General features: G+C 46.5%; 1 protein-coding gene across 4 annotated transcripts; it reads left to right on the top strand.

Annotated features, from left to right (window-relative positions):
* Positions 1 to 43: 43 nt before the first annotated feature.
* On the top strand, positions 44 to 23,564 carry LOC144120539 (uncharacterized). Of its 4 annotated transcripts, none has more exons than XM_077653059.1 (9): positions 57 to 254; positions 1,132 to 1,195; positions 1,285 to 1,318; positions 1,610 to 1,699; positions 3,573 to 3,713; positions 7,352 to 7,522; positions 17,281 to 17,454; positions 19,355 to 19,636; positions 22,023 to 23,564. In XM_077653059.1, exons 1-9 carry the CDS (start codon positions 194 to 196, stop codon positions 22,146 to 22,148), a joined length of 1,143 nt encoding a protein of 380 aa, XP_077509185.1. In that variant the 5' UTR covers positions 57 to 193; the 3' UTR covers positions 22,149 to 23,564. The 4 variants fall into 4 exon arrangements, with proteins under 4 accessions (XP_077509186.1, XP_077509185.1, XP_077509187.1 ...); XM_077653058.1 differs by having other exon boundaries at positions 59 to 254; positions 7,340 to 7,522; XM_077653060.1 differs by lacking the exon at positions 17,281 to 17,454 and having other exon boundaries at positions 44 to 254; positions 7,340 to 7,522.
* Positions 23,565 to 25,092: the final 1,528 nt, after the last annotated feature.

Raw genomic sequence — 25,092 nt, forward strand, 5'->3', positions numbered from 1 at the left:
GTGTTGCTGTTTTGATCCTACGTCATGGTTCTTTGGGCCAATCATGCAAAAGCTTACCGGCGTTCTATGTGCAGCGTGCACGGATAGAACTGGGAAGGGAGAACAAAGTAAAGGACGGAGTTGTTCCATCGGCGCTGGCGGACGACGGCCGGTACGGAGTGAATAACATCGTAGGACGGGAACGTTTAAAATCATGGCGGAGACCGAGATCGGTTCGGAGGAACCAGTTTCAAGAAAGAAAAAGGAAGTGCTAGGTAATGTATACACATGCGATCCTCATGCACTTTTTGCTGATAAAGCTTCTCACGCATCGCGAATGCATGATTGGCGGCTGCACACGCTTGATTGACACTCGCCGCTGCGGCACGGACGCATTCGTCGGTGCAAGGATTGTCAGCACCGAAAAGAGCTTTTGCTTCTCTCATGCATCAACCCGGAGCTCTGGTGCAACGGCAACGACCGCGCGCATACGAACTTGCAGTACTTAAGCCTAGCTGCGGTGTGTGTTTTTAGGCCTAGCTAATGCACGCTACCGTCTTAAAATTTATAAATAACTCGCTTGTTCCTTGCGTGCTGTTGGTATTTCATTAAGTGTTTGGGGTGCTAGTACAGTTTCTGTGCAGGGCTTGATTTGAATTACGAATGGCTACGTAATTGCATAGGTTGTTGCTGAAATAACTAACCATAACTCTCTGGTGACCGTCTTGCGACTGCAAGCGTGCGTGCGCCTTTTCTTGCGCGCATTGATGCTGAAGCCATGAATCGAAGCATGCTTCGTTCTCGTCAAGTACGCAAAAATGGTGCGTCTCGTTTTTTAATTCATGCGTCGCACACCGGTGCTGTCTGCTTTCCACAAAGTGTCATAATAGGTTCTCGCGTGAACTTTTTCATGTGCGTTTTGAGTCGTAGTATGGAAGGCGTGGCGCTTCCCTGCCGGCCTATCACATGCCTGCGGCATTTGTTACGAGAGTTGCCAATGGCGAACCGGTTTTATTGAATATATTGAAATAAAAAAACGGTCTTCTGCTCTGCACGATTGTAGCCTAAGTGAAACGCGCGACGGTTTACCGCCGGGCTGCTTGCTGCAACATTAATCCACGCATCCTGTCTCCTTGTCATTGCACTTTTCAGCCGAAAGAGTTCTCGGGACGGTGAAGTGGTTCAATGTGAAGAATGGATACGGATTTATAAACAGGTAAAGCAAGAGGTTCAGCTTTGTGGTTTGCAATTGAGGACTAACTTTTTTGTTTTGTTTTGAGGACTAACTTTTTTGTTTTGTTTCAGAAATGATACAAAAGAAGACATCTTTGTTCATCAGGTATGAATATATTGCTTGTTACGGTAGTTGGTGCATTTGCATTCAGCTGCCTGTCTGATCTCAGCTTGGTTTAGAAGGCTGCATCTGCCAAGGTTGGGCAAAAAGTGATGCATGTTGCAGAAAGCATCAATGAGGGGCATTTTTAATAAGCTTGTTTGGTGCTGCATTACTGTGGCTTATACCGCTTTTAGCTAAGTGCATGTTATGGTCGAAGCCGGCATGTTGCAGGTAGTGCTGTGTGTTCCTGTACATCTGTGTTCTATGGTCACATGTGCCTTTTTTTGTTTACAGACTGCAATAACAAAAAACAACCCCCTTAAAGTTGTCAGAAGCGTCGGTGAGGGGGAAACTGTAGAGTTTGATGTCGTCGTCGGTGAAAAGGTGAGCTGCGTGGTATCTGCACATATCCTCTGCTTAGGAAAGGCGATAATTTTGTTGCACAGTGGAATTGGATTAAGTGGCACTCGAAATTTGCAGGTTTCCTTGAAAACTTTGAAAAGAGAAATGTGTCGGAACTTATTTCTATCCAGTAGGTATGGCCTCACTGGAACTGTTCAAACCACAGAAAAAAAATTACCTGATTTTGGTAGCTTTTTTTTTTCATGTTTCTTTTCACTAGGGAAACTTACTTTTCTATGTGCTTTTTGAGCATACAAATGAAGCTGAACAATCGAAATCTGGAAATAGTCAAAATGTGGCACACATTACTAGGTAAAGATATTTCGATAACATGAGAAAAAATTGATGTTTTAGAATATACATGATGCTGCTCAGTTCAGCGTCAAAAGCCTTTACAAAGGCATATTATGGCGACATGAATTAATATGCCGTTAAATCTGCTGACCCTTCTGTAGAGCAGCCGCCGCGGTGGCTGAGTGGTTACGGCGCTCGGCTGCCGGCCCAAAAGACGCGAGTTCGATCCCGGCCGCGGCGGTCGAATTTCGATGGAGGCGCAATTCTAGAGGCCTGTGTACTGTGCGATGTCAGTGCACGTTAAAGAACCCCAGGTGGCCGAAATTTCCGGAGCCCTTCACTATGGCGTCCCTCATAGCCTGAGTCGCTTTGGGACGTTAAACCCCCATAAACCAAACCAAATCTTCTGTAGAGCAATTTCTTCATGCGAGTATGCAACAAGTTTTACTGAAGGCATTTGTTATCACTTGGTACATTTTTGCTGTAAAAAGCAGACATACCTGAAATAAATTGCATATATGATTAAAACTGGCTGTGGAAGCAAAAGAACAAGTGGTTACATGAAAGTAAAATTCAAAGATGCACTACTGCCGATATCCCGGCCTGGTTGTCTGAGCGTACTTGTTCGCATGCTAGTGGTTCTTGCTGAAGGGAAATCGACTGTGCAGCATGTCTGCTGTGCTGCTGTAGCATTTCCCAGATAAGATTTGCTAGTAGTAACGATGACCATCTCATATTCTTGGTAGCCTGACTGCCGCTTTAAAGAAGGTGCAGTGGGTCATGTGTGCCATCGTGGCCAAACAAATCCAGTCAGCCTGAGAATTGCTACTGTCTTGAAATAATTGTGTTGCAAATGCAAGAGGTCGCATAATTTGTGCATTAGGCTGTGTTTGCTAGCTGCCGATAAACATGGCCCATTTCATGATGATGCTTGGTTGGCAGTTCCATTGCTGTGATGCTTCACTACTTACTTGCGTTCAGTGAAGTTTATTTTCGCTCTCAGTGCAACACGAACGGGACACAAGACGAAGGACTAGCACAAACAGCGCCTGTTTGTGCTAGTCCTTCGTCTTGTGTCCCGTTCGTGTTGCGCTGAGAGCGAAAATGAACACTTACCAACTAACTCGCCGAAATTTCCGCCTCAGTGAAGTTTGCAGTGTTCTTGGTAGCATCCAAATACCACTATCGCAATCGTAGTATTATGTAGGTTTGTGTTTGCTGATCGGCATGCACTGTCCAAATTTCTCCTGTATTTTAGAAATGCTTTTATGTTCTTATTTAAGATAAAAACTAGTTTGTATTTGTTTCTTCATAGCTTAGGTTAGGACCCTTTGCCAGTGTGTGTTTAGGATGGTCCCAGACGTTCATTCATCCTATCTGTATCACAGAAAATGTTGAAATGCAGAGCGTTAGTGTTAACATGAAAAAAATTTCTGGCATGAGAGGTTCGAGGAACCTTGCCGTTTAAAGGGAGGTGATGCTGCTGTATATTTTCATTATTTGCTTGGCGTGAGGTGTGATGATTAAAAAACAGCCTGAGCTTGCTTGTGTTGTGGTGCAGGGCAACGAGGCGGCCAATGTGACCGGCCCAGAAGGGGTCCCCGTCAAGGGCAGCCCCTATGCGGCTGACCGCAGGAGGGGACGCTTCAGGGGTCGCTGGATGGCTCAGCGCAGGAGGCCGCCCCCAAGGCAGTCCACTGGGGTCAGTGTCACTTCATCTATTCTATAGCTGGAGCCCGAAAGCAAAGATCTATTGATGCCTTCCTATGGGTTGTGAAACTGTGGGCAAGCTTTGTACACCACATAGAAGTGATTGCATCTGTGACTACAGATGTGCTGCGAATACTGGGTGAAGGTGCCTTCTGTTTAGAACAGCTGAGCACATGCTTGTGCAGCACTTTTGATGTAATTTAGTGACCACCTGCATGAATTAGAATAGATAAGTTTCCACGTGCCATCACGGGCGTCATCTTTAGACACTGTGGATAGCTTACACAATGTATGTGGGAACAGATTGGTGACGGGTGGGTTATCAAAATGTGAGGCTTTTGCTGCGCTTTCCAGGCCCACAGATGGCAGCCGCTATGACATCAGTAAAAACTACATACAGTAATCCCTCACTATAACGAAGTCAGCGGGACGGTGAAAAAATTCGTTATAAGCGGTAATTCTACATACGCGACCACCCGAGAAAATCTAAAGCAGTGAAACTTTAATTGCGCTGCAACTGCGAGGAAGTCAGAATACAATGTATTCAATGAAGCAAAGCATTATTTAGGTGCAAAAAAGGCAGTGAACTTTGGCTGTTTCAAGTTCTTACTGGGTGCGCGCAACCCCTGCTCTAATCTGACCAAGCATTGCACGAGGCCGTGGTCGTCGCCCATGCATTCAACCTTCAGGGTATTTTGAATTACAAAGGCAGTGGCCGCTTTTATGGGGGCGGGCCGCGGAAATGCCATGGCTCGAGTCTGGGGCTGTGTCTGTTGTGCTCAAAAAACGATTAGCCGCTCATTGTGGGTACGCAGCGAAACTGAATGCTTCTGCAGTAGGCGCTTTGCATGATTACTGGGCAATTTTTTTCCTGATGTGTGCAGCTATGAAGTTCGCAAAACGAGAGTTTTCGGTGCACTGTTGTCGACGACTGTGCTAATTCTATGATTCTAGTGTCGGTGTTCGCGCAGCGTCACGTCCGCACCATTGACAGATGTCTAGGAACAAAATTCAAAGATCTTAACGCGCATTTAGACCATTTGTCTAGTCGGATGGCGTGAATCGTGCATGACCGGCTGGAGAAAATTGTCGGGGAACACCGTGGTTGCGTTGACACGCCATGTTGACGGCCTGACTCTCCGCTGGCGACGCTCTGATTTTTCGTTTCTTCGACAAGATATCGGTCTGTTTGCACCGTCAGAAGTGCAATGTAGCTAGGGGCGATGTTTTATAGCGATGCAGGCCGATTATTCGAGCGGCAAGCAAATTTCTAGACCTTTCCCAAAGTCGTCTTGATTTGTTAACGTAGCTCCTCGCATCGAACACTGCAAAGGGCATGTGACCAGCAGTCACTTGCGACCAGGCAGCAGCTCAACAACACCGTTGTTCACACATGCAAGCGCTACCTGCGGGTCGCCTTCTTATTTGAAGCGAAGACTCTCGGGAATGACGTTCGCGTGCTTTCAAGAGTTTCGTCTGCTTTGGCCGATGTGAAACACTTAGTCTTAGCGACGACTACGGCAGCCAAGGAGCAGCTCAGTTCATTGCCGGAAGCTCAGCTCACTCGTGACTCGCAAGTGTGAATGGGCTCATAATCGGAGGGACACTTCTTTTGTGCTCTTTGGCATGTTTCAGTGCCAGAAGTGCTCTTTAGAGCGGTAATATTTTGCTCACCGATCGCACCCCATGGAAAGCTACGGCGCAAGTCTGCCCGCGGTCTTTTGGCCACTTTTCGGCATCCAAAAGACCATGGTTTTCTGGCATCGCAAAGCTTCACGAAAACTTCATTTTCGTTTGAATTCTATCATGGGGGAGACCAGCGATGCGACTGCAATCGATTCGGGCGCGGTGCACTATGGAATTTGACAGTTTCCGTTCACTCTGCTGTAAGCAGCTGGGGACACTCAGCACTCGCTTGGTACTCTTTACTAGGAAGGTAATCGGTCGTAGGTTTGGTACTTTTGTGGCCTGATATGTGCCTGTATGAGACTAATTCATCGGCGGTATTAATTTGGCACTGCATGCGCAAAAGGAGCGGCGGCGGCAATGCCTCTGCTCGCCACTTCGCTCTAAGCGGGTCAAGCTCTTTGTGCGCTTCGAGTAATGCAGCTTAAAATGCATGTGTTTGGGTTGGGACTAGAAGAAATTTCGAGTAAAGTGATTTCGTTGTAACGAGCAATTACTGTAGAAGAGGTATTATGTCTGACACTTCTGTGGCTGAGCATGTGGTGACTGCAGAGCTTGTGCATACTTGTAATGCTGGCAACCAACTTCAGTGTAGTTGTAGTGTGGAAATGTCTGGTAAAAAAATTTTGTGACTTATTTGCGTGTTCACCTTATTGGATGTTCTTTGGCAGGCTTATTGCTGCTGTTGCTTGTGTGCATACTTGTAATGCTGGCAACCAACTTCAGTGTAGCTGTAGTGTGGAAATGTCTGGGAAAAAATTTTTGTGACTTATTTGCGTGTTCACCTTATTGGATGTTCTTCGGCAGGCTTATTGCTGCTGTTGCTTGTTGGAGCGGCAAAAGAGCAGTCAACCTAGCTTTAGCACATTTCCATGGACCTGGCCTTTCCCGCTACACTCCCATGGTCTGCTGTATTGCCCAAGTCAAATACAAGAGCTGCTGCTTGTAAGCCTTAAGAATTAAGTGGGTTTTCAATTTATCCAGAATTGATGCAAAACATGACCAGCTGCTTGCTGCGCTTTAGAATTGCTACCATTGTGTAGAGCATAGCTGTGATGGGCGTTTAACAGTTAACTCCTCCCTCAGCAAGAACTCGTTTGAACTCATTCTGGTCACTGTGCCAGTGCCGGTAAACGCCGGTTTCGGCATTCACAGGACATGTCCATGCATCTCTTTTGATGTAGTTCAGTGATTGGCAAAGCTCTTTGCCGTTCACCAGCATTTTTATACTTTGACATTCTTGCCTCGTACAAGGGAGCAGGTGCAGAGGGACTTGCATTAAGAGCAGCAGTTAGTTGTAGAGGAGCAACAAGAAGCGGGAGCGCGCAGTCCGTCTGGCCAATCCAAGATTTAGTGCCATGCTGATTTTGATTGTGTATTTTGTATTGGCGAGTTCACCGTTGCTGAATTGCGGCCAGACACCAGCTTATTGGAGAGGATCGTCGGGGGTGGTTTGGCTGGCATGAAATCAGTGGGCCACCTGTTGTATGCGTGATGGTGCATGAAGTATTGAAGAGTCAGATTAAGCATTGCGCTTTTTAATGTGGGCTCACACTCCTTTTGGTGCAACGCTGCACTATCAGCCGAATTCGGGTGTTCCCACAGAGTATCACAGGTCTTCACACTAACCAAGGCAATGCAAGCTGGTGGCTCGAATTATTTCGTAAAATTTGCATTAATAAAGTATTTGGGATTTAAATTAACTGAGGTAGAATTATCAAGGTATGCACTCTCTCAAGACTTGGAAGATACTGCAGCAGAAAGTGAGTGAAGAAAAGATGGCTAGAAAACTAATGTGTGTGCAACATGTGTCTTGTATGCTTTTAACGTGTGTGTGGCCAGTCGTGGTCTATTTTTGTGCAACTGCTGTTCACACAGAGAAACTGCAGTTCATTGAGGCAAGTGGGAAATGAGCACTGGGTGCAATTTTAGGATGATTTCCAGGACCAGGAGGACAGCGAGGGGGCGGAGCTTGCGGGTGAGGATGATGGCGGCGCCACCCGGCAGCCCCGAAGGGGACCCCCGCCGCGGAGGCCTTTCTACCGACGCTACTTCCGCAGGCCGCGGGGCATCCCACGCAACTCGGGTGGAGACCGGGGCAGTCTTCAGGGGGAGGCAAGTGGGCGGCATTTGTCGCCTGGCATAGCCTGTGCACTCTCTCTCTCTCTCTGCCGTGGCATGCTGACCTTTTTTCTCTTCGGCCACTCGTGTGCGTGCACAATTGTCCGCATTCCTTGGGCACTTGCTCACACACCTAAGCACCATGGTAAAGGGTACTCACACTGTTTCCACCACTCTATTCTCATCAGTTTTCTTCTGTCATTCTTGATGCATTGGGGGTTTTAAAAAGCACTTAGCGGACTGGTTGATGCTGTGTTATTTCAGAGGGCTAGCACCTTGGGAGTTTCTTTACGGGTTGCAGCTTGCCCATCATCTGCAGCGGCACACCCTGTAGTGTTACAAGGTAGCATTGTGTATAATTCCTTTTGCTGCATTACCCGAGTAGGGGAGGCAATATCCTCTTGAGTGACTGTGTTGTTATGTGGACCTGCCTTGCATATTTGCAACAATGGTTTGGAGGCAATGTCAAAAAAAGCTATTTTGTTTCTTCGCACTCCTTTTTTTCTGCAGTATTACCTGCAGCTGCCTTTCTGTGGCTTGACAATAGGTTACAAAGACAGTAGGTTTAGTTGCTTGCACTTGCGTAGGTGTGAGCTTGTAGTGTGTACGTAATGTGCCTTACATACCTTGCTTGTACGGTGTGGCAGAAAGCTTGGGCAATATTATGGCTTCATCACTGTTTGCGCATTCCACTAACTTGACCTTACGATTCACTTATTTTTCTGTTCTGCATGTGCTAATAGGAGTGGCACCCCTAACTTCCAGCTTCTGTTTAAACTGAAATAATTACAAGCAAGTTCTCGTTATGTCACGTAGCATATTTATGTTGAGTCTGAAATAATCTGCTGCATGGAACTTATTACAATGTGTGATTTATGCAGACATTAAAAAATGCAAGAAGTGTAAAAATGTCCTTTCCTGAAGTTGAAGGGATGTGGGGAGTGGAGGGTTCTTGTCATTTTATTGAGGTCATATGTGGCGCAGCCTTGTTGTGCTTACTAAATGCCCGCACAAGCCCATGCAACATGGGCCGGTGGTGGGATGGACCACTTGTGAAGGAAAGTGTCAGTCGTGCTGAATGTAAGTCGAGGATCATTTTGAGCTTCTATATGTCAAGTGGAGGGGGGTAGTTGTGACAACCACATCTAATTTGGGTGGAAGCTAAAAGCTCGTTATGAAAGCATACATGCTCAATGTAGTTTCCTCTGCCACTTTTGCTGTTTCTTGCACAGTCCAAATGCTTTCCTCACTGGTCTTGTTTGGACGGCTCAGGGCAGCATCATTCATTGTGGCTTTCTCTCTGCCCTTCTAGTGCTGTGGTAAGGTGCACATTTCAGCACATTTTGTGGTGACATGATGTGCAGTCGCCGTCTGTTTATTCGGACCTACAGGGACCACTGAAAAGTCCGAATAAACAGGTGTAGAAAAAACTGATTCAGCAGTTATCCACAGAGTGGTACCTTCTGGTTTTGCAATTTCCTGTTGATTTTTCGAATGTAGAAGAGCTGTGTGATCCATGCTTTTGTGTTGGCCTTACACCACATGACCAGTGACTTGACTTCCTTGAAACACCTCTGGCTTTTGGACTTTCCAATCACAAGAAGTAGAAGCTTCTACGTCCCCGACAGGCTGCTGCCTACCATTATTGTGATGCACTCTTTACTGTGCCTCTCTCGTGGCAAGGATCGCCAGACATAGGGTCTTTTTCTAGCAGCATCTTTAAGAGGGCTGTTTCATCGCAGTTGAAGACATCATCTGGTGAAAACTGGTTCAACAGTGACTCCGGTGTGTCAGAGCAGTAATTAGCTACAAGGGTCCGGTTGATGGTGGCACCCTCTCCACACATCCTCTTGAAAACGAGGTCATACCTTTTTTTGAAATTGCGGAGCTACTCTTCACTCAACATGAAGCCCTCGATGTTCATCTGGTGAGTGAGCGTCTCTGCCTTCTGCATCAGAAAGTCCCCAGACAGGAATCTGCTTCACGACCATAACACACTACCACATGTGAAGGGCTTCGAGCTTCGGGTGGCCGCCGTCTCTAAAATTTTTTCTTTCTAAGATTGAGGAAGAGTTGTTTACTTGATCTTGGTCTTGTTTTTCATATACAGTCGCCGACCGATTTCTCGGACTCGGAGGGACTAAAAAAATGGTACGAATAATCGAACAGTCCGCAAAATCCGTGAAGTACAAAATCACTTTATTGAGATGAAATCAGCTTAGAAATGTCACTGATTTTAACTTGCGGAAAAATTTTTCTTGGTGGCGACGATTGGCGCCAAAGTTGTGCTTTCACTGTACACGCTAGATAGCAAGGTCATGGCGTTTAGTTGAACAATTCCCACGCTTTTTTGACAGACCCAGCGACACTGGCGGGGCCATGTTGTCCACAACCCCAGTGTGCACCACACCGCTCGTCAAATATACGCAGACAAGGCACTTTTCGTTCAAAGTTGTGGTGCCGCCGGTTGCAATCACAAAACGGCGAACGGATGTAACATTGTGAAGACTGAGTGCCACTCGGTTGATGCGGTCGCAGAAAACCAGGTGACGAAATGGCGAACGTATATGAGATCAGTTGCAGTGGCTCAGTGGTTAGGGCACTCGGCTACTGATCCGGAGTACCCAGGTTCGAACCCGACCGCGGTGGCCGCGTTTCGATGGAGGCGAAACGCAAAGGTTTGTGTGCTGTGCGATGTCAATGCAGGTTAAAAATCCACAGGTGGTCGAAATTATTCCGGAGCCCTCCACTACGGCACCTCTTTCTTCCTGTCTTCTCTCAGTCCCTCCTCTATCTCTTGCCTTAATGTGCGGTTCAGGTGTTCACGGAGCAGTGAGATAGCTACTGCGCAGTTTTCTTCCCCCAACAACCAATTTTTAACGTATGGGACAAGCGAAAACTTCCATGGCAACGTCGGCGACAAAAGCAAGTTGACGGCGATGACAATCCGACTGCCGCCTCGAAGTGTCAGAGATCGCAGCGACCTCTACTGGCAAAAATGAGGTACCGAAAGTATGTTAAGCCAATCCAACTGCAGCGTAAATCCAAGATGGCACCTTCTGCGCTTGTGAAAAGCCGATAAGGTAACCAATTTTGGCCCGCAGGCGACTGAAATTAGTCAGAAAAATTGGAACTTTCAAGTCCGAAATATCCGTCGCGAATATGTATGCGCTTCTACGAGGTGGCTGACGGTGCCTCATCGAGGTCCGAAATATCCCACAAGTCTGAATTATTGGAGTCCGAATTACTCTTCGGCTACTGTAATCGGAGACCGTTCGCTTCGAAGTATTATATTCCCAGGCAACTGCGCTCCGAGACCGGCTGCAAAACATAAATGGCATTCAGCAGGCAAAGAAACTGTTTACAAGATGCAGTTGTCAGAAATGTATGCCTTCGAGGGCAACGCTTGCGCTGGTCTAAAGCACAGCTAGCTTCATTACTGTCCTTCGACTGGTGGCTGCCATTTTTCATTAGCAATTCTTGCATTGCTCTTCGGGAGCTGTGCTCTCGTATGCTACAGGCATGATACAAAGGTCTGCATGAAAAGTAGGTTTTAATTTTTTTATTCGACAAGTATGCCGCTCGGCAGTTTAGAAAGGTGCGAAGGACGCGCGACTGTTTGGCAAGTGGTTTGTACAGTTCGACCATGACATGGCGAAGACAAAAATGATGGACGATTTAGCGTGATTCTGCGACCTTCGTGACTAGATGTGCTAACACTTTGGTTTTTACTGTTCTGGTGCTTGAATCCACTGCACTTGGATACAATGATGGAAATGCTGCTGCAGTTGTGCCAAACAGGCATTTCAGTGACAAACTGCACCAGACCTGTGCCACAAGAAGGGATAAACAAAAAAGAACCCATTTTGTTGAAAGAGTGTCGTAAAACTGAGAATGAGAACGAAAGCACGCCATAGCACCCAGCCTTTATTCCGCACTCGCAAGTGTCCGGCCATTCGAGTAAGGTGTCCCTTTGCAAGCTGAGTGGTGTAATTGTGGTGAAAGCTACCTGGCTGGGAGTTTGCTCTCGAACACTGCAAGCGTGCGGCGGGAAAGAAATTCGTCATGGCCGGGAAGTGCGTCTGACAATGGTGCAATCAAAAGGATGTGTTGAGGAACACAAGTTGCAAAAAGTGAGATTTCTTAGGCAAGCCATGCAAGTTTTCTGAACTGGACGAAGAGCTGCGCTGCTGTATGATGGAAGTGCGGAACAACAGCTACGCGTTGACAACAGACATGTTGTGAGACTTCTTGTGGGCTGAGCATGCACCAGAGCACATCACCAGCTCGGAGTCTGAAGACTCCGTGAGTGACGATTGATTATGGGCTAAAAAGCTGCTCGCAGCCATGGTGTTTTATTTTAGTTTCACTGAGAGACCAGGCTTCGGACAAGCAAACACACAACGGCTAAATGCTGGAAATAGGTGCTAGGGACAGAAAATGAAGTTCCTGCGCGTACTCTATAATTGTGTGAAGCACCCTGTGCTGCCTTCCCTGACTGCAGTGACCTCCTGTTGCCACCGTATGTGATGAGAAGACTAGGTGCTCGGCGTGTCCTGTCGGTGGTGGACCACAATGCATGCTAACGAAATTGACTGACCAGGAGTTTGTCCCTGTTAGGATTTTATTTATTCAATACTGCCAGCCTCCATTTGGTGGCCAAGGCAGGAGTGGTACAAGGATACATCGTACATCGCGACAAAACAAAGCAAGTAAAAATGCGGATAAAGAAGCAAAAGCTAACACACAGGGTTTTATAGAAAGACAAAGAGCAAAGTTAAATGCACTCGGTTACCTAAAATACAAAAGAAAGCAAACAAAAGAGCATGAACGAATACACTGCACTTAAAATGATGATATGACAGCAGATAAAAGACTTCTGGTCTGTCAAACGGACCACGTCACACGGAAGCCCGTTCCATTCCAATATCGTTCTTGGAAAAAAAGAAAACTGATACGCTTTCGTTCGGCACCGTGGCACCATGATTGTCAAATTGTGTTTATTGCGCGTTGGTCGTGAAGTGTTGTATGCCATGTAGGTCTCAAAATGAATGTTTGTTAAGTTATTAACAATCCCATGCAACATTTTTAGTCGGTGCAACTTGCGACGAGATTGAAGTGTCTGCAGTTCAGATTCCCTCAATAGATTAGTAACCGAAACGTGCCTTCCATATGCGTTGTAGATAAATCTAAGCGCCTTCCTTTGAACGCCTTCAATGCGCTGTACATCTACTTGGGTGTGCGGATCCCAAACCACATCTGCGTATTCCAGTAATGGCCGTACGAGTGCAGTGTAAGCTGCTAATTTAGTTTTAGATGTGCAGTGCTTTAGACGATTTCTTAACAGCCAAAGCCTGTTGGACGCCTTTGAGACTATATGCCCGATGTGCGAACTCCAACTCAAGTTGCTATTGAATACAACCCCCAAGTATTTGTATTTGTTTACGGGGGAGACAGCTGCACCGTTTATTGTGTATGTGTAATTAAGAGCGCACTTTTTACGCGTAAATGTCATTTTTGAGCACTTAGACGTGTTTAGTGACATTTGCCAGACTAGGCACCACCTTGAGACCTCTGAAAGGTAGTCATTCAGCACATGTTGATCCTCCGCATTTTGAATAGGCAGATATACAACGCAGTCGTCAGCGAAAAAACGGCACCGTACAGGAGAGTCGAAGTTTAAGTCGTTTAAGTAAATAAGGAACAATAGTGGACCGAGAACAGAGCCCTGGGGTACTCCTGAGAGAACTGGAGCTGGCACAGAATTGGAACCTGAGATCTGAACGTACTGGGGCCGTTCAGAGGTAGGAATCTAGCCATTGAACAAGACGCTGATTTTGTAATAGATGTTTGAGCTTTATTATTAGATTACGGTGCGAAACGCGATCAAAGGCCTTCGCGAAGTCGAGATATATTGTATCTACTTGCCCACCCTTATCAATGCATGCCAAAAGTTCATTGGTTGTGTGAATTAGTTGTGTTACGGTGGACAGGCCACGCCGAAACCCATGCTGGTTACTAGAAAAGAAGTAACTACTTTCTAGAAAAGAAATCAAGTGCTTGAAAATGAAATGCTCCATAACCTTACCCTAGGTACAAAGGAGTGAAACTGGCCTGTAGTTGTTTAGACAAAGTTTGTCACCCGATTTGTGGATAGGGATGACCTTTGCAGTCTTCCAGTCAGCCGGAACTTCTGAATTTAGAAGACTTTCATTGTAAATGATGACAAGATATTTCGCGCACCATTCTGCGTAGCGGGAGAGAAACGCATTTGGAATGCCATCGGGCCCAGGAGACTTCTTTTTGTCTAAACTGAGTAGAGCTGAAAAAACTCCTTCGACAGATATTTGCAGGTCTGGTAAGATAAGGCACGTGGATTGAAATTCAGGCTCCTGCCTACTGTCAGTAGTGAAGAAAAGTAATTATTGAAAGCTGATGCAATGTCGTAAGGATCCTTACTTTCTCTGTTATTCAAACGAATTTTACTAACTGTATCCTTCTTCTTTGTTAAGTGTATCCAAAATTTGTGTGGGTCTGTGGTGAGAAAGTTATGCATTTTAACGTTAAAAAAGTGTACTTAGACTGTTTAATTTTCATGCGCAACTCTGTGCGTAGTGACTGTAGGGAAATGTGCCCTGTTTTAAATCGCTTGGATCCTAGACGCTTGATACGTCGCTTGAACTGGAGCAGTTCGCGAGTAATCCAGGGACTACTGCGATTCATTTTTCTAAGTTTAGTCGGCACGTATCTTGTGATACATTTGTGTACAATAAACTTGAAGTGCACCCATAGGTCATTAACTTTCATGAGACCAGCCGCGTGTTTCTCAACGAATTCATCGTAGTCTTGTTCCAATAAATCTAAGATACTTTCGTCTAGGGCATTGTTGAAGTCAAGAAATGGTTTTCTTAACTCAGGGACAGGCGGTCGCATCATGTTACTTTTGAAGAGTACAGCTTTGTGATCAGAAATGCCTGGTATGATTTCAACGGAGAAGCCAAGTTTTTCAATAGTATCGGTAACAAACACAAGGTCTAGAAGGGAGCTTGAACCTGATGCAGTACGTGTCGGCCCCTGCACGACCTGCTTTAAATTAATTGCAAAGGCGATATCAAGCAAAAGATCAGAATGTTGACATGAAGCTACAGTACGCAGAAGTTCCCAGTTGATTTTTGGTAAATTAAAGTCACCACACATCATTACATAAGCATATTTTTTACCATGTTCTAACAAAAATTCGTGCAGTCGTTCTAGAACAGAGACGTCTGCATCCGGGGGTCTATACACAGAACCAATAAAAATGTTCAAATTGTTAAACCGAAGCAATATCCAAACCATTTCGATGCCTGTATTATGAGGAATAACTGTGTAATCTAATCCCTTTTTTATAGCTATGGCTACGCCCCCTCCCCGTACTATCTCATCAGTGTTGGGTATTACTTCTGAATCAGGAATAGCTTCGGTCAACCAAGTCTCGGTTATGATTGTGATGTCAGCGTTGTGTGTGATAAGAACTTCTTAGTCATCGCATTTATTCCATATGCTTCTGGCATTAATGTTCAACAAAGAAAAAGGGCCCGCAGTGGGGCGGACTTTGAGGCATTGGTTGGGTAACTTCACAGTCTGCGCATGTCTGTGATATTTGCGAGCGTCCGAACAGACTGGTCAGGGATCATTTACGGGCACTCTTTCCTCGAGAGTTTCGTCCCATCGGAACAGTTTTCCGTTGATCTTTATCTTGTCAAAAAAGAGCCCGACCTTCGCACCATTTGCTTTTTGCTGTTGGGCGCTGTTCCAAAGCTTCTTGCGTATCGACTGAACCCGTGGCGAAAAGTCTTCCGAGATGACGTATTTCGTGTTTTTTAGCTTGCTGCAATTTTGAAGGATCCTTCCCTTGTCCCTTCCGTTCAACAGTTTAAAGATTAGTGGGCGGCATTTCTTTTCCGCAGGTCTTCCAAGTCTGTGAATTCGCTCGATAGCTACATTAGGCACCTTCAGTATGTCGTTGAGAATTTTTTCAGACACAATTGCCTCTAGGTCCTCGTGCTGCTCTTCATTATTTTCTGGCACTCCGTAGACAATTAGATTATTTCTCCTGCTTCTGTTTTCTAAGTCGTCAACCTTACGAAGCAAAGTTTCCACAGTTTTTTGCATCTCGTCGACTCTCTGTGAATAAGATGTAACAGTAGAAGTCAATCCGTCCAGTTTTCCTTCGATAGCAGCTATCCTGTTATTTGTTTCGCCAAGTTGTTGATGTACTGACTGCGTGGTTTGCTTTAGGACATTCAGTTCAGCCAGAATTTGTGTAAACATAGTTTCAGTGCCACGTCCAGGATTAAGTTCGATGTCACCACAAGAACAAAGCAAGGATCTCTTTGTTCGCTGCCGTAGAAATGATTAGGTGCAGCTTTGATTAAACTGACTGTTGAGTGCATCACGGCTTGCTGCTGTGAGGGAGAATTTATGGATCCGGAAATGAGGGAGAACGTAGTCACACTTGTGTCCAGATGTTCTTGGATGGTCATTGCACTCAACGTACGATCACTTCCTGACCTGCCAATGGTGAAGACAACACGTAGGCCGGCCTACCTACCACCAGGTGCCGTGAATGCTTCAACCACAATTAGTTACGTCGCATTTCGACAGCTACTTGTTGGCAGCCTCAGCAAGGAGCACGTGACCATGTTGGACAGCTCAAAAAGCACAGTGAAATGTTGTACTTTAAAGAAGCAGACACACACAACTGAGAAACCGTCAGGTTGCTCATAACTGCGCTCGCCTGTATACAGGCTAACTTCAATTTACCATATATACTCATGTATGGGCAGCACTTTTTTCCACGGTTTTAGCGGGGTGCGGCCCTTGCATGGACCTGCATTTTTATTCGAATACAGCGGAGCTCTGATTATGTGTCCATTTTTTATGCTGTGAATCACACTTTTGTGACAAATTACCAAAGTTCTGGTGACTCCTATCATGCACTGAAAGTATGCATGATAGGACGCACGCGCATGCCTGAAGACCAGCGCCAATAAACCGCAAAAAGTGATGCAGGTAGCTAGATAAGTTTACTGGCAAACGCCACCCGATTCTAAGTTAAGATCAAGATCCTCCGAAGCTCTGGTGCTCGGCTGACTGACAGGCAGTAAAGAAAAATAGATTGATTTACAATCGTGTAAATACACTACCACCTGTGATGACTGCACCCATTTTTAGCTGCTGCTGTCGGAAGGCATTATGCCACTGCTTTGTTAAAGGCCATTATTTGGAAATGTTAGACGTTTCCAGTGCCACTCTCAAGGAAAGCAGTGTGTTCCATCATTCAGCTGCGTCTGGTCATCACTAGTGGTTTCTGGCATTGCTTTCCATGTATGTCACTGCTATTCAAGTGTCCGTCCTTGATGCATCTACATTTTCTCTCCATGCTCAGTTTGTATTAATGCAAGCTTTGCCTAGAAAAATGACAGCTTGAACTTTGTACTACTGCTAATGAGGGAGCATAATTTGTTCAGCTGGAGGCTGATTATAATTTGAAGTTCCACGTGCAGCTTATACTCAAAGCTTGAATGCCATGTACACGGGAGATTTGTTATTCCACCGATGCGGTTTCGAAATGGGGACATGAATCATTGCCGCTGCCTTTTGGGACTCGGCTGTTTGTCTGGGCAGCAAGGTAAGACTGGTCGCTGTGCCAGAGCCAAATGGCACTCAAGAAATGGGGCCACAGGAGCAGTGTGGGTGCTTCCCTGTAGGACCTGGATCGTGGGGATGACGAGGATGGTGACTACTCGGGTGGCCGCGCTGACGGTGGCTCTCGGAGGCCTCCCCAACCCCGCAAGTTTTATGGCCGCTACTTCAGGCGCCGGCCGCGGCGGCCACGCAGCGACACTGAAGGCAGTCAGAGCGGCCTCGACGGGGAAGCGAAGGTGCGGTTCTCTGTCGAGGGTACCTTTTGGCCTGACTTTTGTTGCTTTTTTTTCCTTTCCTCCGAGGCCATTGTGTGGCAGCGATGGCTGTGACCACCGACCACAGTGCAGGACAGAAATTGTACATTTGGTCAGAGCTGTCTCAGTGACAGCATCTGCAAGAGGCTGCAGACTTTTATTATTATGAGAAGGCTACCATGAAGAAGTCGTCAGCCTAGCGGCAGCCACCTTTTCAGCGTTTGCTCAGATACTGTATAATCATGTGTAAGGGCCGCACAAGGTATGGGTCGCACGCTCGCTTTTGGACTACATAATTGAGGGAAAATATAGCTACTTTTTTTTATTTGTGTATGGGCTGCGCGCCTTCAAAATTCACAAAAAGTGCGGCCTTTACTCGAGTTTATACAGTAGTTGAAAGCTCTGAAATGGCTGCCCTTTGTTGCAGGAGGGGCAGTGGTGTACCACTAGGAATTTGTTATTCTTTTTCTGAATTGTAACTTGGTGAAGATGCTACGATTCTTGGGAGAAAGAAAATGAAAAATCAGCTGCTGTCGCATGTTTGAAGTGTGACAATGCTATGATGCCAGAGTGCATTTGTCATTGAATGAGTGTGCTATTGTAGTTTTCGTTTTAATAGCACATTGAGGGAGTAATGCTGGTTATGGTTGTGCTTGCCCTGCAATATCTATCTACAGCTGGGCAGGTCAAATTATGCCTGAGCATATCTGTGTTGTAATTTATGGCTTTATTTTGGCACATGGTTGTTAATGTCAGTTGTCTACCTTGTGGCCATGCAGAAAATCTGATTGTGTGGATCGTTTGAACGTTTTTTCAGTGAAATGTTTGAACTAGTTGCAGAGTGACTGCATGTCCAAAGACATGCTTGTGGCAGGGGCTAAACGTGCACAGGTTTTTCTGTGCATGCTTAGCACACCCTGCAAATATGCAACTATAAGCATGCAGTCCATTGTCAAAGATGTGCTGCCAATGCTGAATTTTATTGCTGGATGTTAAATATTTGTGTGTTTTCCTGGGACAGGAAACAAGTTTGGTGTCCCAGGCAATATTTCCCTCAGCTTGTCATTGTGTTCGAAATACATGGGAGTGAAGCCATTTATGATCAGTATGGTTGCAAAGCGCTTGCATTCTTGGCGAATATGCACTTGCATGGACTGCATGTCTTTTTTTTTTAATTTGTCAAGTTTTTGCTCCTGTTGCATGGCATGTTTCGGTGATGAGGCCTGCACAGTTCATTCTTCTAATTGTGTGCCACAAATAAGTGAAGCTTAGTGGTCATTTGCATTAAAGGGCTGGCATCACTTAGTCCCTCTGCTGCACACACGAAGCATGAAGCGTGCTCTTTTCATCTGTCTATACTGTGAGGAATTTGTAATGTAGGTGTTTGCCTTGTCAATGGTTAGGGGTCACACTAGTGGGCTGTGTGTCCTGTATTTTGATGCACATGTAAGCACAGAAAGCACGAGTTGTTCACTAGCTTTTGCCGTTTGACTAAAAATTTGCTGTGTTAGAATTGTGGGCCTTCACTGTCAAGTGGCTTGTGTTTAAGAAAGAAGCACCCAGACTTTCTGCTCACCCCTGCAAAGAATTGAGATACATTTTGGAACATTCACCCAAGACCCATAGGTGCTGTGCCTTTTTACATATATTTTCATCGGAGAGCAGATGAATGTGGTGAGTTTTCACTTGCAGCATATTGTGCTGGTGCTGTCTACCCAAGAGAAGGTCCCATAGCACTACTTTCATCTTGTATTGTCTCAGAAAGACTGGGAATGCAGCAGTAACATTGCGCACCATACAGAAACATGTGGAGCTTGTTTTAGTTTTGTACCACATATTGCGTAGCAGCGTGTGAGGTGGATGCTTGTGTGTGTTGCCTCAGGAGAGTGAAGGGGAGACCCAGCCAGGACCCGAAAGGGAGCGTGCTGGCCAGACGGGGAGCCAGCGTCGGAGACCACCCTTCCGCCCCCGACCTCGGCGCCGTGGACAGCGCCCGGGATCCCAGACACAGGATGACGATGGCGCTGGGTCACCAGGCAGTGGTGGCGGCGGCGGGCAGTCTCGTGATGACAAGCCCCCCAGGGACAAGTCTCGGGAGGAACGACCACCTCGAGACAAGTCTCCTCGAAGGGAGTCTGCTGGGAACAGCAGGCAAGGAAGCAAGGTGGGTGTGCCTGTAGCTGCACCTTGTGTCCATTGTAGTTGCAATGACATTCCTGTGCAGTTGAGATTTTTGCAGCTTGGTAGGACTCTTAAAATGATGGAACTAAGAAAGTCGAAAGGTCCTTGTGAACTTTTCCTTCAGCTTTAAAAAAAAAATTACTGACAGCTTGGTACAGTCGTTTATTCTGTATTGTGGCATATTCTACCCAGATGCAGTAAGCAATAATATTGGCTTGCATTTGTGCCAGTCATGCTTTTTAGGCATGTGCAAATAGCGACTATTCAGTTTGAAGTGAATAGTTTGCCACTAGAAATGTAGTAGCAAAAAAAAATGCAGTTCATTAGAGCGAAATAACATACGCTGAAAAATGGGGTTTGCAGAATTCACTAAGGCAATTGAAATAAAAATTTGGAAACAAAAAATGTTTTCATACTCTTGTTGGGCAATTCTCAATCAGCAGCAAGTTTAAGCATCATAGCCCCAAACACTTAGTTAGATTCGTTTCGTGCTGCTGATCTTAAATATAAATGTTGCTGGCAGACTTTGCATACGCTGAGATCTAGGACACTATTCATACTTCAGAGTCCTTGCCGAAATGCCAAGCCCTGCAGCCGTCGAAGGCAGAATTTGTGGATGCGGTTGCCGTGCACGTGCCGATATCCAGAGTGGTGTGATCTCGCGGAAGTGTTGGAGCAAGCATAAAACTGTGGACTCTTCATTGAGCAGCTTATTTTCCTAGATTCTTGAACTTCAATATACAGTAGAATCTCGTTACAACGAACTTCACGGGACCGCCGAATTTCAATCGTTATTTTGAAATATCGTAGTACTGAAAAACCATTATTTTCATGTCAGTAATGCATCACAAGAACTAAAATTAGGTACCTTTGCAGCAGATTTATGTGTTGGTAAGTAAATAATAAACGATAACGCTGGGCACAGTTTAACTTCAATTTATTGCTTGAAAAAGTCTTATCTTCTTCTGGCGAGTAGACGACAAACGCTGCAGGACGAACGTCTCCACATCCTCGACCTTCCTGTGCACGTCATCGGGGACATCTTTGCAGCGCCCGAGGAATGATCGGGTCTTCTCTAGAAAGACTAGGACATCCGAGCTGGAAACAATCTCTTCCTCTTCGTGCGCTGATCCAGTGTTGGCATCGTCTTGCTCACGCACTTGATTCACGATGTCTTCGGTGGTGAGCTCCGCGGATGTAGCCGCCGCGCTGTCGCTATCCACATAATTCGAAAGTCGCTGTCCACGGTAGTTGCCCAGCCGCAGACGTTTTCTTGAGGGAGCCAGCTGCGACACTCGATGTAGTTTTACGATCTTGTCCCGATCTTGGAACATCGTTGCTATTGTTGACGGTGTAATGCCAAGCTCCCTGCACAAGTCCGCTTGCTTTTTTCCAGCAGCTGCGACAGAATGTCCGCTTTTTCTTTAAGCGAAAACTGGCGTCGCTTCTTTTTAACGCGGGGGCCAGGAGAACTCATTGTCAGCAAAGCTAATGCACAACACAATCACAGCGCCGATAACTTCGCAGATCCTAACGTTCGCTGTCGACGTGGTGACACTGCGCTGAATAGGCTTAAGACTGCTGCGCAGTACGTATGTGACCACACGCTGGGTGGATGATAATGGCCTTACCCTTTGTATCGGGCGGCAGCTCGCGCCGCCTCGCGTGATGGCGATACCGCTGGGGCTGTATCCGTTGCAACGAGTTCCCCAGCGCATAGCTGATGCTTCGGATGATGATGACAGGCGTCAGCTTCAGGGATTTGGTACGGAACTTCGTAATAACGAAGCGTTTTGCGACGAATGCGAGATTAAATTACATACGTTATTCTGAAATATTCGGTAATTTGAAATTCGTAGTACTGAAAGTTTTTTACATTGAAAGTATAGGCATTTTGGCGGGGATTTTAAAAAAATTTGTAAATCTGAAAATTTCGTTAATCTGATGTTCGTAGTAACGAGATTTTACTGTACTTTGAAAATATTTGAGGTTTTCGAATATTGCTATTCGCTTTAAAGCCCGAATCAAATACCGCATTATTCGCTTCAATATTCTAAACTTTCGAATAATTTCACAATCCTAATGCTTTCTAAAATCCCTACCACACTGCATGCACGAATACCGAAAGGCACGATAAAATAATAGCCCTCGTTAATTTGGCCATCTCAAAGCATTGTCAAACATGGTTATTTATATGGCACAGTAAACTGCAACAGTTACCGTATATTTACCACAGCTTATGTTTGAAAATTTTCACAGCGAAATTGTGGTGGTGCTGAGACATTGGTGCTCAGGTTGTTTGACCAACTCGCACTGCATGTTCCTCAAGCTTGTTGCACTAAAGAAGTGTTTCTGTCCTGGACTCGCAGACAGCCAGCGGAGGCAGTGAGGCAGCCACTGGCAGCAGCAGCAGCAATGGTGCGGCGGCGGCCCCCTCCGGGAGCCTCGAGTCGTCGTCCTCTTCGGCAGCCGTGGAGGGCACCGTGTCGGCCTGAAGGTTGAGCCTGGGTGGCAGTCTCTGTTTCTCCCGAAGTGCACGCTCCCCTCCCTAACCATCACACCACCAGCCTGCGACAATGACACGAGGGGACGCCCCATCGCTCGGAGCGTCGGCAGCACGGAGACGGAGGAGAGAGAAAAACACGCCTTTCGACCAGAGATCCTCTTTTCGCATTTGAATGTGTGTGCGTGTGTGCTTAGTCGGCTACCAAAGCTTTCCGTCTTAGCCAAAGGGGGATGATCAGGGGAAGAGAGAGTCCCACTTCTCACACACCCAAGTGTACTTTTTCTCTACCAATGATGAACTGCTGGTATCGGGTGGGCTGCTGGCTGCTGTATTTGCACCTGTTTTTGTTTTGTCATCAGTCGACGTAAGTGCTGGAACAAGGTGTTTAAGCGCCGTGGTTCTGTTTTCCTTTCTTTTCACTTAATGAAATGGAAATGGCAGATGCAATGGGTTTTGCACAAAGTCTGGACGATAATGCTAGGCATGTGGGGAAGCAAGGTGAAAGGGAGGTTCTGTACTCGCCAGGTGTTTTTTTGTTTGGTGTGCCTGTGAGAGCTGTGTGTGCTTGGAGAGGACAAGCGTGTTTTTCCCGTGCACCAGCCCGACGCGCTGGGTCCCCAGGCCAGCTTGCTGGCCTTCTGTCCTGTCCTCCCTCCTGCCTGGCACTCGAGTTTTTTTTGTCCAGTCTGGCAGTCACCGCCACCAACACTTCCTCCTCCCCTCCCCCCTTTTGGCAGTTTTTTTGCCATCGCAACGAGTTGTCTTTTGTCACGCTAACATCCGACGACATGCACATGTTTTGTGAACCATCCACAAGTGAAAGCAAAAAGGGAACCATCTTGTAGAGAGACAACAGCAGGAAGTGTGACAATGAAAGCACTCCCCTCCTCCAAAACGAAGAGCGAAAACGATGCAAAAAATGAGACCAAAATGCAGCATGCAGCTGCTGCTGTGAAGTGGCAGAGGCGCCAAGCGCCACGCCACAGTGAAGAGCATGGGAGAAGAAAAACTTGCCAAAAATGATTTTGCCACCTTGCAAGCCATCCTGTTTTGTTTTTTGTTTTTTTTTCTCACAGGGTGAAGAATCTAGAGCACGTTATATAAGAGCCTTGTACTGCCTTCTTTTCTCTCCTAGCACTGTATTGTTTGTGCAGTGTAGGCAGACCCTTATTGATGGTCAGTTTATTGCGCGTTTGCATGTATTTGACATCTATTGGTTGGAGCTGTTTGCATGTAAACATTTGTTAACATCCTTTTGATGGCATGCATCAGTTTGTGGCTGGTTGCCTTCTTTTGTACTGTGATTTCAGTTGGTATTTTGACAGGTGGCACTAACTTTGTACAGGTACAAAAAAAGTTTCTAAAAACATGTGCAGTTGCAATAAAAATTTTCCCTACACTTGTAGCACCTGTACTGTGTAAAGCTCTAGAGGATGCCAGCCTCCGAGCTTCTGTACTGCCAACAGGGCAAGCCTGATGGCCAGGTTATTGCTTCTCACCACCTACATTCCCAGTGTGCTGCACTCTGAAATGCCTGTGCACTGACTGTGCTGTAAAATAGAGTACTACAGCTACTTTTGTAGGTTAGTACTGAGCTGAACCCACTTTATCTAGCCACCGTGGTGGCTGAGTGGTCATGGCACTAGACTGCTGACCCTAAACACTGGTTTGATCCTGGCTGCGGCGGTCACTACGGCGTTCCTCAGAGCCAGAGTCTCTTTGGGACGTTGAACCGCCATAGCCTAAACCCACTTCTGTAGTATCTTGCAGTAGCAAACTGTTACAAAACCTTGGGTGAGTGGATCGTGGATGTTTCCTTGTACTCTCAGTTGGAACTTGAGATGCATCAGCCATTTCATTCCTGTAACGTTTCATGCAGCAAGTGCACTACTGTGCACCATTGTTCGGCTCTGTAAACTGCCTTTTCCCTTGTGGCATGGCTGGCGTGCCTTGCTAGGGCTGTTAAAACGAGTATCATTTGGTGACCACGAGGTACGGGGGTGGAACGACTGAACTGCACGTAGTGAGTAGTCTGCTTCAAAATGGCCATCGCTGCCAGGGGGAGGGGCGTGGAGCAGATAACTTCAAATTCGAACTTATACCCAACTGAAAAAGTTCATTGGTTCCAACTGGGACCAGTTAGGCTTTGGACACACACAGGACACTCTTCCAATTCAAACCTCTGTAACCGATAGGAATGTCCAATTGGAATCTCGAGAACTACTTGGATTTATCCAGTTGGATAAGCTGCAGCCAACTGGAATCCAGCGACTGAACTGGTTCCAGTCAACATCAGTTGGCAAAACGAGCAGGACAACTGCTGCCAATCCGCCTTGTTCACGACTCGACTGCGCATGCGCCTATCCCCTGGCGGCGGTGTCGCGCAACATATTGGAAGGGTCGCGCACTCCACTCGAGACCGGCCGTGGAAGTGTAAACAAACCGGCTTCCTACGCGGGGTGCGTTGCTGCAGCCGTCGGGCGTTCAGCGAGACGCATTTGGCGATACCTACGAAATGTGTTGCATACGGCAGCAATGCCCAATATGTAAAGGGAAGTAAACTGATTTTTTCGCTTTCCGAGCGCTTCCCGGGACAGCCTTCGACGCGAAGCGTGGATAAAAGCAGTTCGCCGGCTCGATGATCGTGCTGCCCTTGGGCACCGTCAAGCACGTCAACACTGCGGGAATCACTTTGTGACAGGTGCGGACGAGGTACTGTGTTTAAATGCGTGTGCAGTCTATCACGAAGTGTTTTATTCATGGGCAGGAAGGCCTCGAATGTCACCGCGGCACTCAGACTTCGTTCCGACGTTTTTTGCTTTCTCAAGCAAGAAGGCCAAATGGGCAAGCGCTGTGAGCCGCTTTCAACGCGCGATGGAGCGGGCAACGAAAAAGAAGCTACGAGAGCATTCACGCATGGTGCTAAAATTTTG

The sequence above is a fragment of the Amblyomma americanum genome, chromosome 2 (assembly GCF_052857255.1).
Source record: "Amblyomma americanum isolate KBUSLIRL-KWMA chromosome 2, ASM5285725v1, whole genome shotgun sequence".
NCBI classification, from domain to species: Eukaryota; Metazoa; Arthropoda; class Arachnida; order Ixodida; family Ixodidae; genus Amblyomma; species Amblyomma americanum.